The sequence below is a fragment of the Schistosoma mansoni genome, chromosome W (assembly GCF_000237925.1).
Source record: "Schistosoma mansoni strain Puerto Rico chromosome W, complete genome".
In the NCBI taxonomy this organism is placed as follows: domain Eukaryota; kingdom Metazoa; phylum Platyhelminthes; class Trematoda; order Strigeidida; family Schistosomatidae; genus Schistosoma; species Schistosoma mansoni.
The window spans coordinates 12,187,715-12,206,618 of NC_031502.1; the positions used below are offsets into that span (position 1 = coordinate 12,187,715).

The 18,904-nt window shown below is 35.1% G+C and overlaps 2 protein-coding genes across 2 annotated transcripts in view; one reads left to right on the forward strand and one right to left on the reverse strand.

Annotated features, from left to right (window-relative positions):
* Smp_141900 (hypothetical protein) overlaps positions 1-5,015 on the reverse strand; it is a gene marked incomplete at both ends in the record, with an annotated part of 57,846 nt that extends 52,831 nt beyond the window's left edge. Inside the window, 6 exons of the mRNA XM_018788560.1 lie at positions 38-373; positions 1,635-1,835; positions 3,874-4,017; positions 4,049-4,324; positions 4,358-4,885; positions 4,923-5,015. Coding sequence (XP_018654091.1) covers positions 38-373; positions 1,635-1,835; positions 3,874-4,017; positions 4,049-4,324; positions 4,358-4,885; positions 4,923-5,015 — 1,578 coding nt within the window. The remainder of the gene's footprint in view (positions 1-37; positions 374-1,634; positions 1,836-3,873; positions 4,018-4,048; positions 4,325-4,357; positions 4,886-4,922) is intronic.
* Positions 5,016-12,075: 7,060 nt separating this feature from the next.
* Smp_141910 (putative sh3 and multiple ankyrin repeat domains protein 1,2 (shank1,2)) overlaps positions 12,076-18,904 on the forward strand; it is a gene marked incomplete at both ends in the record, with an annotated part of 52,120 nt that continues 45,291 nt past the window's right edge. Inside the window, 2 exons of the mRNA XM_018788561.1 lie at positions 12,076-12,324; positions 12,361-12,432. Of these exons, the coding sequence (XP_018654092.1) occupies positions 12,076-12,324; positions 12,361-12,432 (321 nt within the window). The remainder of the gene's footprint in view (positions 12,325-12,360; positions 12,433-18,904) is intronic.

The following is an 18,904-nucleotide window of genomic DNA, read 5'->3' on the forward strand; positions in this document are numbered from 1 at the left end:
TTCACTTTCAAAAAATGCCTAGAACGTATTTACATACTTCTTTTTGTAGTATTATATTTACTGCACGATCTTCTTCAACTTCTGCTCGTTTTTGACGACGGTAGCCATTCAGATCAATTTTTTCCATCAATGGAATTCCCAGCTTACTTCTTAAATGTTCATTTTCTAAATTTATTTCATTAAGAGATGATTCAGCTTGACTAGCTAGACGACAAACTTCCTCCAATTGTCTTTCTTTTGAGTTTAATTGTAATCTGGTGGCTTTCAATTCAGTAATAGCTTCTGACAAACCATACTCTCCTTCTTCATAACGTTTTAGTTGTTTTTCTAAAATAGTTACCTCGTTGGCTTGAGACTGAGCAGCTTCTTCAGCCTAAGCACATGAAGAATAGATCAAATGATTACGTTTTGAATGATTGGAACAAGCAGAAGCAACATTTGTAAGCAGTTTACTAACTGTATTAAAATTAACTGTCTTTTCAGATATGATGTCATATAATACTGAATTCATCATAATTTCATACATAAAATAAAGGGATATGGCTGAAAATTATCAGAAAACAATACAGGATAATCATTATTCTGTATAGTTGGTAGTGTTTTTATATCTTAATGTGTTAACACACCCCAAATAAACTCTCCATGAAAAGAATGCAGCAACTTACTTCTTTCGGCGATCCACTCCTGTGACTATTTAGCAAAAGCTCTAAAATGAATTTTATGTAATGTGAAAATCTTTTAGGTTTTTTTCCAAATATGATCAACCACAATAAAAACATTTCTATCCAGCACTTTAGTTAACTAACTATGCTTTCAAGTGGAATATAAAAGAGGCAGACTTATAGGGAAATATATTCCGGGTAACATTCTCAAAATCTTGGCAGGAAATTCCACGCTGGAAGTGTCTACATCTCATCTGCTCGTTTTGCCAGCTAGAATTTGTACCTAGTACTCACTGTCACAGGTACGATAACGATCACAATTTATCAGCCTCACAATCTCCATTGACAACAAACTGGAAACAACTATTATCCGATTGCGTCAACATATATCTTTGATTCATGATATAAAAGTATTTTAATATATGCATGTATGATACTAAAATACGTATATAAAAGTGAAAAACGTAGATATTTGTCTTAGGTTATTCGACAAAAGCAGCAGAACTCTTAGTGAACTTGCCGACCTAAATGTGCTGCAACTGAGAATTTACCGCATCTGCCGTCTATTTAACCAATCTGAAGCACAAACAACCACAAATAGAAACTAAATAATGAGAGAATCAAGACTGAACGTCTTTCAAGGAGATGCGATTTAAAAAATTTGGGACTAAAACAAATGGCACCAACGAGTTTGTGCACTTTGTCTGATTTCATCCTAATAACAACAAAATTTATTCAGATAACGTAAACCTTTGAACTCCTGTGATAGTGTCAGCGACTTACAAGGTTTACTGAGAAAAGACGTCATAGAGTCATCTTTTTGTAATGGACACACAAATAACAAATAGTGTAGATTTTCTTTACCAAATAAAATAAGATTTCTATAAAACAAGCTAGTTTATTCTCAGGACAGCAAATGAAAGCATTAAGGTGTATATAGTTCAGTTTTCAAAGAATATTTTCATAACCTACAAGTTCCAACCTTTTTTCCAGTTCTGTGTTGAGGTTTTCTTTTTCTTGAAGTTGTTTTCTAAGCACAACAATACGTTCAGCTTTGCGACTGCCAGAATCAAATTCATCCCCATTTGCTTGCTTTACAAGTTCGTTTAAAAGAGTTGTGCTTTTCTCAACTTCGTTCGTAGCATCCGTGAGTTGTTTTTTTAGAGAGTGTATCTATTAGTAACCAAAAACACAAATGTTACATGATATGTGATTATAAGTAATATTTGACTTGAATAATTACCTAGATGTGTTTTATGGGGACAAACAATACTTTAACGTCTCGCAAACCGATAATCGTGAAATTGGTTTACATTAGTAATTGAATATTTCCTTATTTACAGTAATATTCAACATTTTGGATACATCACAGTAAACTGCCACATATGGGCTACAAAGATTAGAATTTTCCATGTAATTTATGAACATCCGTAGCCGATGAACACAGGTTTGAGATATCGGTGTACTTTTTGATGACTTTGTGACAGCTTTATAAGATTACGCTAAAGTCACCCCGGGTTTCTCATATAAACAACAGAAAACTGGAAAAGTCGATGTTTATAAAAGGTCTACGAAACATCAATCTCAGTTTGCATTTGTCTATTTAAAAAATCTATTGTGTGTTCTGCAGTGTCACAAACCTAGTCTGTATGAATTAGTAGTTTCTGAATTTCCCTATTACATTTTCGATCTCATACCCTGATATGGTTAGAGTTCTTTCCTATAAACTAAGGTGGTCAATGATCAATACTAGTCAGCTTAGACCTCTCCCAGTTCTTTAACTAGTACCTCAGCTTATTTAACTACAAAAACTGAACTACTATACATAAAAACCTAGACTAACTTATGAAGTTCTATTGCTCTCTGACTTCCAAATTAGATACAATCTTTACATCCTAGCTAAGAGTTGAAGAACTAATGTCAATCTCTCATTTACGTTTTTAAGAGATAGTGGGTAACTGGAGGGTATTCGGAGGTCGTTTGAACTGCTCTTCGAAGTTTTCCATTGATCGATATAATATCCGGGACTAACGGTGAAGCAATGTTGCTAACCTGTTTTCCTGATGGTTCGAAATAGTTATCTAGCGTTATCAATCGCTGTCGTCTTTTCTAACTCTCTTACTTTTATTCCTTACCACCGCACACGATCATTCTGTAAGCCCTTTATTATTCCACGACTGAGCTATCGTCACCATTCATCGTTCTCTAAGCATGTTTGTTTGGGTTTTCGAGCATTTAGCAATCCACTAGATGGCGATACACATACCAACGACTCTCCAAAATAAACTAATCAGTCCACATCCGTGTGGGGCCTGGAACAAATGAGTTTTAATTTAAGACGAAACACACCATATTAGAACAGCGAGAATGAAAATTAACAGGACAATAAGTCAAGGAAGAGAAACGATGTTAATGGAAATCTAAAAATTTAAAATACAGTTTAATAAAGATGAAACAATTGAATCAAGGGATAGAAATGACACTTTGACCCAAACTTTTGGAGATTATAATAGATGGTTCCAACTGCTTCACTAAGGACAATCTCGGACCATTTCGCCCAGTGCCTTCAATTATTGGTCAGGATATTGCGTAAGTTTAAATAAAGATATTTTGACGAACCAAAATACGTCAGTGGATAAAGCAGCAGAATTTAACGTCTAGTTTGAGCCTTGACAACTTCAATGGACGAAAATATTTCAAGTTAAAAAATCATTGATTCAAACCCCTTGCACTTTTGTTTATACGCTGCACTTATTAAATTTTTTGTTCTTAACAGGCCTATTCACTTTACTTTCAACTGATGTCACTGCTGCAACCCATTATCTCTTTTGAAACCATAATGTACCATTTCCAGTGATTAATTCGGTGTAATCGATCTATTCAAGTACAGTATTTTAGAAGGCTTTGTTTTAAACAAATACACACAGCTAACGAGTAATTGCACTAAACGAATCCGAAAGGGTTGTGCAGTGGTTTGTGCTCATTGACTATAAGTAACTGAACAAAAAACAAATGACTTGAGAAAAGGTAAGGCATAACCTATCATAGCTATTTACCCTGAGAAGTTAATGCATTATCTTTAAAACGTACAAATATGTGTCCATATAAGGCGTCCAAAATCATTACTGTAAAAAATCGTTGGCTGGATTTTAGTCATAAACAGAGCGGAAACATAAATGTAATCATAAAAGGTGTTAATCATTTTAGTTACCTGAACATCACGATCTTTTATAGAATTCATTAGGGCTTGCACACTGGTCTTATCTGAATCAGCTTTCAGATCTCGCAATTCCTGAGAAAACTCTTTTATCCGTTCATTAAGTTTAACTATTTCCATGTCTTTGTCTGTCAGTATCTGAAAATTACTGAGAAATGAATTTCAGTACCTCTTTCCATTCCTCAATCTTCTGCTCAACAACACTCATGATAAGATTATTCGTTTCTTCAGGATGACCAATCTTTTCGGAGAGATTGGCCAACTGGGCACGCAACATACTGCATTCGGCCGACTTTTCTGCATGACTCTTGTCAGCTTCTGTTAAAGCTTCTTTCATCTTCACATAGTCATCTGTGGCGCGATCGATTTCCATGCTAGCTTGCCGGAGATTGCTCTCCAATCGATTGACATCATTCCACAGATTCTGTTTTTCATCTTCTAATCCCTGATCAAATAGTTAAGGAACTATGATTCTTACATCTATTTCAGCTTTCTGTACCCTAATTTTTGCACGTAAGGAGGAAATTTCTTTTCTGTAATTAGCCTCTTCATTACTTCTGCCGAAAAAGCTGGGTCGATCTTGAAGTTGTAAGTGTAGGTACTCACAACGCTCTTGAAGTTCTTTATTTTCTCTTGAAACCAGTTCCACTTTTCTTTCCAGATCACCTTTTTCATTTAAAAGTTCTTCCTTTTCCTTAAAAGAAGCATCTTTGGCTATCCTTAAAGATTCTAGTTCAGATTGCAGTTTGACGACTTTAAACTCAAGTCTCCTCGTCTCACCAATGCTTCCTCTATCGAGACCAGAAGCAGAAATTGCTTTTTGCAAGTCTTTGTTTTCATGTTCTAATTCCCTTATTTGATCCTTCAGACTATTTATTTCCGAAGTTTTGTCCGACAAGCTTGTCTCTGCTAACTTCCATTGGTCCCATTTTAGGTTGAGCAACACTTGAGTAATTTGAAAAACATGCCTAAGTCGATCATTATCATTCCAGTCCTCAACATTAGCCTAAAATAATCAAATAATGGCGTGAATCTATGCATACATCTAGAAACAATTGGCAATAATAGTCTGCATTGTCAATATCTATGTCAGCTTCATTTAACTTCGAAATTTTATCCCATGAGAATTCCAACATGCCTCCCCTCAATTTACATTAGCAACGTAATTGAATTTTCACATACATTGTCGAAACGAATAAACACCAACACATCAACTTCAGCAATCAAATACCTCGTTAAATTTCCATTGAAAGTAAATAATTTAAGATCTGCAGTTTTAAACGGCATCTCAATTTTGAACTCAAGTTATTTCGGATTAAAATAATGAGACGAATGTCTACACTGGTTCATATATATGGAAAAGCGTGAACTTTGTGCTCACCTTTCAGAAGCTTCAGGGATAAGAAATAATTCAAATATGGTTTGAGTAGGAACCTCCACAGCTTTTACTGGGTACTACTGGATAGATATATCAAAAGCCTACTATGGGACTAGCCAGCTCGATGTGTCAGATCTGGATTCTTAACACGAAAGCGTTCAAATACACTTCTCATATAGGCTCCTCGACGTCTAAATACTAAATGGAAACATCCTAACCTAATGACTAAACTTCATTTGTTATTCTATGGTGTACACGTCACAGCTGCAACAGTTCTGGGCAAAATGAAAATGGTTTGCTCCTGAGTCCAAATAACTTTTTTATTATCTCTACTGTGGACCAGGTTTTAGAAAAATTTTTCCCTACATGATGTCAGGCTCACATGTCAAAGTAAGTTAATGATCAATACAACATACTTATAGTGGAGAGGAGGTTGTGTTACTAGATTCGCTCAAAATGTAAGCCGTAATTTTGTTGCCATTTTGAACTATCAAGGCTACACGTCACTTTAGTTTAATGTCCTGCTTATTCTAGTTTGAGGAGTGGACATATACTGTTACTTACTTACTTACGCCTGTCACCCCTCGTGAAGGAACATAGGTCGCCTATCAGCATTCTACATCCAACCCCTTAGATATCCTATTGCTAACAACAGTGTGGCGCCTCTGTAATTCTCACATTTGCTCAGATCTCCTTTCTTTGGTATCTTGATGAGCTATACTTCTTTCCAGTCTGTCAGTGGAACTTGTTCTTCCTCACAAACCTTCCTGAATAAAACATGGAGCATGTTCGCAGTTACTTCTCTGTCCGACTTCAGTGCTTCACCTGGTATATTGTCAGGTCCTGCTGCTTACCTACACTCCATTTTTCTGATGAACATACTGATTTCTTCGATTGTTGATAGAGTGACTTCTATAGGAAGGTTTGTGTGTGTTGTTTTGATGTCCGGAAGATTAGTGGATCTAACCTATCCATGAGTTCCTTGGAGTTTTCTACCTGTCTGTTCTTCTGTTTTTGAATCTCAGTGATTGGCTTCCCTTCTTTGTCCTTGACCAGTCTCCCTAGTTTACCATATTTCCCTGCTAGTTTCTTGGTTGTACCATATAGTTGTTTCATGTTTCCTTCTCTTGCAGATTTTTCCTTTGTCGCTGCTAGGACTTTCATGTATTATTGCTTGTCAGGTTTAATGCTCTTCTTCACTTGCTTGTTTGCTTCAGTGTATTCATTTTGGGCTTTGACTTTCTCTGCTCGTGTTCGGCTCTTGTTAGTTTCTGTCTTTTCTTACTTTCTTTATTGAGTCTTGTGCAGGGTTCCCATAGAGGGACATATATTGTATATCATGAGTAATCGATTTATTGCTTACTTAGCCGTAAAAAATGAAAAATTCTAGCGATTTCAAAGTGTAGTTTTTTCATCACTCGTCATTCTAAAATATAGCCGCAATAGTAAATAACTACACGAAACAAGTGCTTTTGAAAAGCAATGCATCCCCAACTATAGACACACTGATCTACAAACCACGTGACGACGAAAAGCTATCACACCTAACGTGTCTAAGGGGCCTCAGAGACTCACCATGTGATGTCAGGCCGTAATAAAGAAAATGCTGTCGCTATAAACGGTTTAGCAGGTATTCCATCTCTTCCATTTCGTTAACCTTTAATAAAGATTCCAGTAACCCATGCAGACATTTGACACCCTTCATTCCCCTTTCCTCATGGGCAGCCTGCAGTATCTTTCAGTAGAACTTTCCTTGACTGAGCAGTAATTGAAGTCTCTGCTGTCTACCACTGACTGCAGCTGGCCAGCAAAAATAAAAGTCTTGAAGAATAGGCTCAGTTCCTTATTCTAATTGCAAATCTTGTTCCATCTAACGGTTAAGATATGTTCTAGAAGCCAGGGGTGGCTTTGACGGATGTTATCATTTCTAGCTTGTTTCGGGGATTGTAGGATATGTTTAAGTGATACATCCTAAGACTCTGTCGACACTGCTGACTTATCGCACCTATTATTCAACACTTTTGGTAAGTCACACGAAATCAAGTAATTCCTATTTAGAGCCCATAATATAATCTGTGCTTCTCCTATGATTTTCTGGTGCTAGTTGACATGTCTCTAAAGTAAGTTTAACTTTTGATTTTGATAGGATTCGTGTTTGTGCTAATTGAAAATCCCTTCGCACACCATTTTGCCCCTGAATCGAATTCCAAAAACACCAGTTTGATTCTGATAATGGCGTTCTTCTCAACTTTGGCAGTGATTTACACGTAACTATTATCGTACTAATATTAGACTGTTCTGGGAATTACTATTTTCCATGCTGAATCCAATCACTTCTGTGTAATAAAATAAACCATGTTTTCAGTCTACTTCTTTGATCATGACTACCCGGGACAAAGTTGAACTGGTTCATATCTGAATAAGGGTAAACAGCTAAACAACTAAACAGCTCTTTGACTTACATTGATGATAAATCTTGATCTGTACTTAAATTTAAGAACTGTCTTTCGAACCTCAGACCAACATCCTATTACATATGTCAGTATTATCCTGTATTGTTTTCTTATATCATCAAGATCATTCAAAGTTAACCATATGTAATGTAGGGCGTTTGATTTGCCAACTGAACTCCTGAAACGGATTGATATGAAGAGCACCATATGTAAACGACATGCTCTCAACAACGTAGAAACACTACCTACTTTAAACTACCAGTGGTATAGTTACAAATGTCGTTTACTGGTATATAACCTCATTACTGTTATTGAAAACGGAAAAGTTTGACATTGTTTACACTTAAAAGTGTCGGATAATTATTACAATTACTTCTTCCATAATATCATTTCAACATGACTAAAATTATTGAAGCCATATAAAATTACTTTTCTTAGTCTTATTTTAACTTTTCAAACAGTCTGTACGACATTACATAGATTTTTAAAATAAACCCTCAATTTCCGTAGTTATTTTTGCACGTTGATTTTTATTCGCTTACTACTGTCTCTTTTCACTTTATCCCTTGTTCTGGGGATGGAAGGAATGCAGCATCTGCTTCATAGAGAATTCCAGCCATTGAAATGTCTTGTGTCATGATGCATCATGTTAGGAGTCGTTGGATAGTATAAGAATATGCATGTTGGGCATCTATACCTTTCAACTTTATCGAATAGTATGATTAAGTCCAGTACCAAGGTATAAACAGTCAAATCATAACATCGATTTCAGGTAGATCATACATTCGTACAGAAAACTATAAAATCTGAGGCTGATGTATAAAATTCATCTCTATCGCATGGTAGATGAACTCTGAAATTTCTTCGCCCACTGTTTCATAATTTTGCTGACTAGTGCTCTTAAATCCGGCTTATATGTTAATTCGTATCCTATAGAGATGAATATTCTCCCAAAACGTCTCCATGAAAATTCGTTGTTCGCGCTGTCCATATTAGTTCTACCGGACACCAAATGCATTGATGCTCTTACTTGAAGGCTTACATCACACCAGGTTTCAACCTATCGTAGATTGCTTCTACTTCAACTGTTCAAAACCGAGGTCCAAAATTTCACTGCTACTGTTTGCAAAGCAAACATACTTTTCCAAATAATCACAATCACCTTCCTTTTCGTTCTCTTTGGTTGGTCATAATGTAATATACTCATTTGTGTTTTGGTCATCTTTAACTCTGAATCGTACAACTCGCTCTATCAGTATCATTCTGTTGTGTTCCATTGATATGCTGGTACCACGTTTATTTCTCTTGTCGTTTATCCTTCTTAAAGCATCACCGGCCATCAAATTTGATTCGGAGACAACACATATCTACTTGTAAAATATTAATAATTTGTCAAAAGCCTTACACGTTGTTGGAAATAAAGGGATCAAATTATTCTTCACGTTTCTTTGCAATAAATCTAACGCCACCATTCGCTATTTGCTCCCACAATTTCTTGCTTTTTAACTTATTTTCTTTTATTGACATGAAAAATGTGGGTATACCAGCGATTTGAAGTGGGTTTTAACCAAAACTTTCTCACTGAACTAAATTTATTTTGGATTGTTGATTCTAGTAATTTCTCATATTTCATTTATATTCTCCAGCCTCTGCACTAAATGGACTGATAGACGAAGTCTACAGTATCATAAAAACGCAAGATGAAGTAATTTGACTGTTTTTATCACATACCGATGATTATTCCTCTGTTGTTTCACGTTAGTCATTCTTGTAATTCTTAAAATAAGTGCTATCTACTAGGTATGCCAGTTGAAATAATCTAAAAACACTGTTCAAATAAAAGTGCACCCAAGAAAATGTATATTTCTAGGCACACGATTTTAACTTTTGCCTAGGTCTAACACTACGTCATTATTAATACTGTGTTTCTCATGACTTATAAGTGGTACTCACTAAACTACAGCGGGATTCTCTTCTAAGGTTACTTTAGCTGAACTACAGTCACATAAGTCATTTTTAAGAATTCAAGTCTACCTGTTCGTTTTACGTTTTTCACTTAGATCAACTTGTGATTTCATTTTTTGCCAACGAATTGCTTAGCCTTCACTCATCTACCACGAAACATACGTTTGGAGAATATACAAACGATGACCCGAATTTTCTGTTAGATCCACCTCAGTCAGATTCCTTGTATTTATTAGTGATTACGGTTAGCAGAATAAGAGTGGTTACTATAATCCAAATGCGTCAACTGTCAGAATAGATAATAGAGGTCCACCCGCATTACAGTATTACAGTACACGACTACCTTAGGGTAACGACTTGAATATGACGTCACTACTTTAGACCGGCTTCCACTCGGATAGCATTCCAGTGACCCTCACTTTCTGTCTACCGTCACATAAGAAGTTTCCTATCCATTCCTGTATAGCACCTGTTATTCCAAAGCTCGAGAGCTTCTGCATAAGACCAAAGTGTGGAACGTTGTCAAACTCTTTGCTAAAATCTATGAATATGACGTTGACAGACAGGCCGTTATCTAGGGCTGCTGTCCAATCCTCTCTCGCAATAAGTTAGTCAAGCATGAACGCTTGTTACAAAACCCATGTTGCTCGGGAGTTAACAGATTGTAAGAATCTGTGACCTAGAAACTGAGGTCGAACTATCTTTTAAAGTAAATTAGCGACTGTGCCGGTGGGGCTGAAAGGCCAGTAGTTGGATACGATCCGTCACTGACCACTCTTAAATATAGGACTGATTATGGCGTCTTTCCAGTCTCTAGGGAGTTGAACGAGTGAAAGGGATATGTTGAAGAGCCTCGCGAGCGATGATAGAGAGCGTGGATGTAACCCATCGGGGCTCGGTATCTTACAAGGTTTTAGGTTAGTTACCAATAGGAGGACAGTGTACTCAGTCACGTATACAGATCCTATGGCTGTTATCTCGGTGCGATTGGGACAAATAGTTGTAACACTACGTGTAGTGTAGACGTCATTAAAATAGTTTCAAAAAGTCTCGGCTTTTGCCAGATCAGATTTAGCTAGTAAATCTGAACTTTCGTTTAACAGTAACGCAGGAATACCATCACCACGTTTTGTTCGCCGTTTAACGTTCGAAAACAATCACTTCGGACAAGTACGGCTATCATATGCCAACTGCCGTTCATAAGTGGTACGGGATTTAGCTATGGCTCCGGATTTTTTTATATTCGCACTTAAATGATGCTTGTCCTGTTGACAAGAGTAAGCCCCAGAAGTGTTTCTTACGCTTCAACAACTTCCGGGTTTCTTTGGAGGGCAATGTGATAGCTTACCTGTTGACCATGGAGAAAATGGTTGTGTTACGGACTTGAATATAGCCTTAAACTCATTCCATTAATCTTCGATCAATTCATCAGCATCGACAGACCAGTCAATAGAGATAGCACAGACTCTGATTGCTGGAATATTAGCTCTCCAGATATTGGGACGGGGTGGAGCAGATGCAAAACCCCCCACCTGAAGCTGTGATCTCTATCCAGTTGATATGTGGTGCGTTGAAGTCTTCAATGATGAGACAACATTCTGACTTACTCCAAGAACAGATGTGTCTTATGATAAAGACGTCAGCAAGACAACACGAACTACGATATATTCCTCATATAGTCACTAACCCGTTTCTAGACCTAGTTGAACAAAATGATACCTCACTTGTACCACTAACTTGCGCCTCCGATATGATCGATTGTATGAGAAAGTTATCCCTAACATATAACATTATGCCTCCTACCATGCAACTTAGGACTCTTTCACTGCTGATATAGATGTAGCCTGCAATGATGGGAGAACAGTCTATATCTACAATGAGTCAAGTTTCTGTGACAACAATTATATCGGGATTTAATTCATCCACCATCAAACTTAGCTCGGGCATTTTATTTCGAAGATTTCGGGCATTCATTCAGCACACATCTGAGGTGTTTTGGGAATCATACGTTCTACCCATACAGTTCTCGGAAGCATTGTCTTCGAAGACCTGACTACCCGGAAACTCTTAATCGTTAGGTTCACTTCGCCATTTAGCTTTCGAGTTTTTAACTCCGTAAGAGCATTCTTTCACTTGATCCGATCCTCAAGCGGCCAGTCAATGAGAATTTAGCTTTGTTTTATTCTTTGATTACCTTGAAGGTTATATGTCGTCCTACACAACCTTTTAAACAGATAATATGTTTACGCAATATCCCGGAGATAATGGTTCTTCTTTTCATTATAAACAAAGAGACAAATTTGACTAATTATGTGTGATAGCGACTCAGGTCTATCTATAAGCATGAATGGGAGTCAAAATGATTCACCTACTCAAGGTCTCGTTTTCATTAGGGTCATTATGCCAGATGAGACCAGTGAAGTAATACAATACTTGTATGATAACCTTGGGAAGACTTTTAGTTTCAGTCCAACAGACCTTATCGTGGACGTCAAACTCACAGCTATAAAAAGATCGAATTCTTGCTTAAAGGATGAATTGAACTATGGTCTTTTTCTTCCCCCGTCAAAAGGAAAAGCCGGAAAGTTCTTGCAAGAAGACAGAATGTTATTAGACTATCCATTTGAGAGTTCAGTTGGTCACTTAGAAGTAATTTTCCCCTTTCGGTTTTAACTTTTTTTCCAGTTGAAATATAAACAACGCGTGTATCGTGTTTTGAAAACAAATGTGAATAAGCTCCGTAAAATAAACACTAAGGTAAGGAATTTTGTAAAACGTTTATCATTCATTTATGACATGCACCTGATCTTGGACGATACACATGCTTATCTGAAAACTCAGTGAAAACAATTTTCCGAAATTTCACTGTCTTCGTAAAGTGTGTACCAAGTCCCCTGCATTCTGATTCTGTAAAGTCCTCATATAACAGTTTCTAGTCAGTTTATTTATTATGGAGATAAACCTACCATTTTCCCAACTGAGGGTTAACGAAGCTGTATATTTTAGTTTTGGAGAGTCATAGAGCCATATTCATATATAACTAGTTACTTGATTTACGTCCTCATTTTCTAGTTGAAAAGATAAGCAGTGCAAACACAAACATCCAAGACCTTTGCCTTCATCATCAGTGACCAGATTTTTATTCCTTGCATGATATTTGAGACTCATGCTGGTGAAACTACATGTGATCAACCGTTTGATAGATTGATAACTAGAAAAATAGTTATATGCCTTATTTATTTTTTATGAGAGTAGCAAGATTCAAATTACTAAAGGATTTCAGAAAGGTGATGCCGTTTTGAGAGTGTTTCCGAAGGGTAGATACGCTAATGTTTAATCTGGACGGTTACTTTACCATACAATCCACAGTTTAATTACTAAAATATGTGGGGACAATGTTTATCTTCTAAGTTACATGTCAGATTCAAACAGCTTTGTTTCTCAGTCACTAATAAAATTATAATACCTGAGTAAACATAATCTGGGATGTAGGTGAATGGACATAATCTTGTCAGCTCTTTACACTAGGCTTGGTTTTGTCAGCAGAAATAAGGTACAATTAATAATGTAAAATAGATTTTTTTGGTTTTTCTAAGTGCTGTTTTAAAGGTTTGAATTGTGTCTAGTAGTGGATTTGTAGAGTAATGTTATGATAAGCTAACTACACAAACAACAGAAAGACTGTAACTCCAGAGTGTCTTCAAAAATGTATTAGGCGTAGGTTCAAATAGCCTCAGTTTTTGAGAGGTACTTTGATAATTTCTCAATAGGGAGAATTTGTCATTGAATAAAAAGGTGCGTTGTCCTATACACAGCTAAGGCACAGCCATTTTTAGACACTTCTATCCTTGATGTGAGAATTTTCGCGAAACGAATAAAATGAGAACTCTGTTAATATGATCGGACTGTTGAAATGTAAGCCTTTTTATCACTATAGGATCAAACGATTGTCTATGAGCCATTAAAATGGCTATTTCTTTCAATCACCTTATGCTTTTAGATTAAAACTGGCGTTTGTTTGTAAACCTATCTGATAAATAAATTATAAAACGTAAACTGTTTTTCGTGTTTTATTAGATGTGTCAATTGAATGGTAAACAATATAGTTATCTGAGTTGCTACGGTGTTCTTCTGCCTGTCAACATGGCGTTTATTTATATTTATCTTAAACAGTACACACTATATTAGCCCTGTGTCTAGATCTACTGACATATGTTTGTTGAGAACATTCAGAAAAGTTTGTTGGGATCCCAATTAAATCCAAGAGAAGCCATCGTGTTTGTTTGATCCCTTAGTTTTATACTGGGTATCTTTCACAGTCGTTTTATATACTGAGACCAAAGAGACAACAGGGTAGATGAGTTGTATTATATGGTGGGTTAGATACAGAAAACCTGTTTATTGTCTCCGTTGCAAAGGTATCACCAAAGTGTCCCATCTGAACAGTTTCATCAGACGCTTTAGAGGTTTTTGTTAGCCAAGAACCTATATATTCTGGTGCAAATTTATAAATACCCCTTTTTGCGTTACCGAGCTTGTCTTGCTGATCTGCTATGATTTTAAACATAAAATTTGATTTTTCTTGCATTTGATTTATTGATTAGTGTAAATAATAGGAATCAATTTAGATATGACGTAATCCTAAAGAAAAACATTTCAAGTAACTCCAACGATTTATGTAGCCGAGTAATAACATTTTCCAATAATAAGTTGGAGTTTGTGATCATTTTATAGTAAGCTGGTTTCGTCTTCCTCCTTTGTCAAGTTTTGACGATAAATTCAGACTTTTTGATGCTTTTGGTCATTTTTGTCATCATCTGACATTTCAATGCCATGTTATTCCTGGGTTATTTATGTGTTTGTTAAATAATATATATTTTGCATCTCGTATGAGCGTATGTTCCTATCTGTTCCCTACAACTTGGAAACAGAGAAAAGAGCCTTAGATAAATAAATGGTTTTCACCAAAATAGGACGATGTATCAAAGATCCAAATACGGTAAGACGATTTAAAAAATGTCTTACACAGAAAACTTGAAAAATACTTTGAATCACTAATTTCAATGGAAAATCATGAGGTTAATTATAAGTGGTTATGCTAACAACCAAAACTGCGACAATTTGGAATAAAATGAGCAACACTTAGTCGATCCAAAATAAAATTAATAATTTTAAAGGTCATTTTACTGAATGTAGTGCATTTAGATTTTTATCTTCAATTTCTGCGTATATGTCGACATATTTTCGTGAAAACTATATTTTTTTAGTAACGTCCAACACTTATCAATTCTCCCCTGAATTTGATGGTTAGATATTCTTTCTACACTGTGAAACAGTGCTTTTATCAACGCCTTCTTGGAACTGGCTGAGCAGTGACTACTAAAGTTCAGGCAGGAACCATTTCACTAATTCTTTCATTAAACCGGTTGTTGTATTTCACCGCCTACCCTCAGTTCCACTCTTATATCAGCCAAGTGGATCTTATTAATCTTTTCATGTTTCATAGTTGGTTGAGTGTTTCTATACTCTTTGTTGAAAATTTCTAACAAATGAGCTTCATGTTTTTGGCTGTTAAATCCAATATACTAGTCCTCAGCTCATCTAGAGTAACGTAACAGTTCATATTGTTTTTTCGGGCCAAGACGTTTTAAGAACAGACATAAAAATGTAGGTCCGAATCTTTTTACTCCCACTCGATTTAATGGCATATGATGAACTTCCTTTATGCAGGTCCCATGGGTTTAAAGTGTCTGAAATTTGTTTTCATACTGTAGTAAGTAAATGTAGTGTGTTTATGGAACAAAAAGAAATGAATTATAAGTATCAACTACCGTAAGTAAGAAGATATGTATGTGAATCGCATCGCCTTATTATAACGAACTGGATTATCTCTTCTCCTTGCAAGGAGTATGCTTAGCTATGATTAGATTACTTCTTGTCAGGTCATATGCATCGTACTTCTTACAAAGTGTAGATATGTGATTAGAATAAAAGCCCTTTACCGTACATATGATTTATTTTCAGGATGGTGTGCAAAACCAATCATCACGAATTTGTCTGGTAACTAAGAATTGAATTGTCTGAGATATGTGAATAGAAACACAACCTTGCTACGTTTGAGTAGTCTAACTTGAGAGCATAAACTAAGCTGTTTATTAGGCACAGACATTGCTCTGACCTTGATAGGGGAAAAATACTTTCGCGTTAATTTGTCAATTAATATAAGGTTAAGTCACGTAACAGACATAATCTGTGGGAGTTTTACAGGCATTACAATTACATTACTCATACATATTTAAAAATTTTCCGAAATAAACTCTGTTTAGTATTGAATGAGCTACAAGTCTCAGGAGACTCAAACCTAAATATTAATTTCAAGTTAGCCTTCATAACATACTGAGATCAGGAGAAAAAGCCGTTTGAAATTAAGATATATTAAGTAGCTTTTTTGTCTCACATTACCATTATTACTCAGATGATATCAGTTCATGATAAAAACTAACATTAATTTGGACGAACTACATAAACCGCAATCTGAAAAAGATTCTAATTAGCAAATGGATTTATCGCTACATGCTGCTTTCCAACATTTTTCTTATTATTGTCTATTCGCTTTTAAAAGTCGAGTCCAATTTTACTGGAAATAAAATCGATTATGTAACTTGGTAGCGGCAGTTCCTCAAGTTAACTCAGGATTATCAGGAATTTTCAAGTCAAAGAACCAATATGTATTTGTTACTATGATTTGTCGAATTCTATACTTGTATTTGAAAGCAATCAAAGGTGGTTAGTTATAGTTGCAACATCAAATGACACATAATTCTTCAAATGTAATTTTGAACATTACTTATGAGTACTACCTGAATTTTAAGAGATTTTAATAACACAATATTTGTTGATAGACTATATATTAAAGAGTATATAAAGTAACGTATTGCTATAAAAAAGAATCTTTGTTGTTGATTTATCATGGAATAGAATTCATTTTAAAGTAGTGTGTTTATTGTGCACTAAGAAAAGAAAATTAATTCATGATTACATGTTATCTTTCCAACAAAATCATTTATTAATCAATTATTTGTGACTTTAAGGCAACTATCATCATAAAATAGCGTCGGCTAGACAATAATTTAAGAGTGGTATATTGGAATGATAATTATTTCATTGGAAATGTCAAATGAAAGTTGAAAAAAGTTCAATGGCAGTACGTGAAACGATACTGAATTATTAATAGGTGCTTCAAGGTGGTGAATTAAAGTAAACGCCAAGTAGTAGTTGAATCTTTATTAAAACGTAATTATTGCTGGGTCAATAATGATTATCTTGAAAGTACTCACTTTTTCTTAAGAAGTCTAAAAATTCAAATCATGATACGATCTTATGTACCTTGTAAATATTATGACGTAACTATCTGGAATAGTTAATCTTAAAGGAGTGTCCTTTGATTAATCACTTATAAGTAGAAGTGTGAGCTATACTAATTTCAACAATGTCCATTTTTACTCTTAATTCTACGTCTAATAATGAACATTTGAATTGTTCAAATGTCCATAATGTTACAACGAATACTGGTATTATTTTTTTCTGCTCAACCGTATATCAATTAGGGCAACATAAACACATAAGGTAGTGACAGTGGTGTCTTAGGTTCCCTATTGATTGTTTGTTCGTTTATTTGAAAATTTTCATAGTCTTTAATAAGGCCACTTAATCCTTTAAGGTTTGGCTTTTAAGTTTTATTTTCTAGACACAGGCTGTATCCACTTAAATGTGTCCTTTTCAGACAAATTTAATGTTTTTCATTTCGAGTGAAGATGTTGCATACAGTAGCTATCATAATTTATAATCATAAATAAACTTTCAGCCACGTGTTCAAAATGTTTTAGCTATTCTACACATTTCGCAAACACTCCTAGGTGGGGTCAGTTCGTATCTTTGGAAGAATTTCTGACTTGACACAGGAATATCTGATAATTAGAAGTGTATGAGATGCCATGCACGTTTTATAGCAAGGCTGAATAGTTATCTCACGAGCTAAACGTTTGAGGTTAGAAATGTAGTCATGACACTCTCTACTCCTAAAATTTCTCACATCATCTATCCAGTAAATTGAAATCATACCAACAATAAATGCTTCAGAATAAAGTAATTATTGAGGTGAAGAAAAACAATTCGTTTATCTGTCTACTAGTAATGTTTGACCTCTGATTATTTAAGCCATCTCAGTAATTGCGTTTTCTCATACAGCCTTCAACTATTCTTGCCATTTTCACAATTGTTATGATTACTTTGTAATTGTTTCTTGTTAATTACTGTCAGTTATGTCATTTTGCCTACGATAGTTATAACAATTGGGAAATGTTTCTTGTATTGGATACGTCATGGTCTTTCTCTCCATTGTTACATTCGTCTGTAAATTCGACTTGTATGAATATGGAAAGTAATTACAAATATTTTTCACTAGTGAAATGACGTTTTGGATGATCACGAAACTGCATTTATAAAACACCTCATTTATTCATACAAATTAGTACTTATTGGCAATATCTATGGTATACGAAATGAATTTACCTCATCTCTCAATCTTTGTTATTCTTGCCCTACAACGTGTACCAAGGGAAATAATTGCATGGAAAATGAATAAATTATGAATTTATCGTTTTCAAATCAAATTGCTATCACCATAATGATATAGAATTTGGGGAGTAGCTTTTGGTTATACTAAGAGGTAAAAATTAACCTATTGGTATATAATTTCTCATGTCTGATTACGATCATGAAGCATAGTACTAGGTTAGATATGGAAATGAATTCATGTAACACAATCTAATCAATAAACTATACTATCTCTCTATAATTGATTGTCTTTTTTTGGGGGGGGGCATATAGATTTACCTAGTGAATTCACTTAAAAGTTAAAATATGAAATTGTAAAACATTTGAACTTAGACGAAGTTTGCAAAACAGATATGCGGAAACGAGTTGCTCATCAGAACTGGTTACGAAATATTTAGTGCAAAATAACACAAGCTGATTAAAGTATATACTGAATTATACAACCCTCAATCCTAGAGTCGGCTAATATTTAATTACTAAAAATAAGCCTTGCTGATGAATACTATTATTTAAGAGTAAAATTTAGCGTTATCTGAAAACTTGATTGATAATTTAGCTGTGAGTCAACGTGCTGACTTATAAAGTCTTCAAGATCTGTCTCTCTATTTAGATG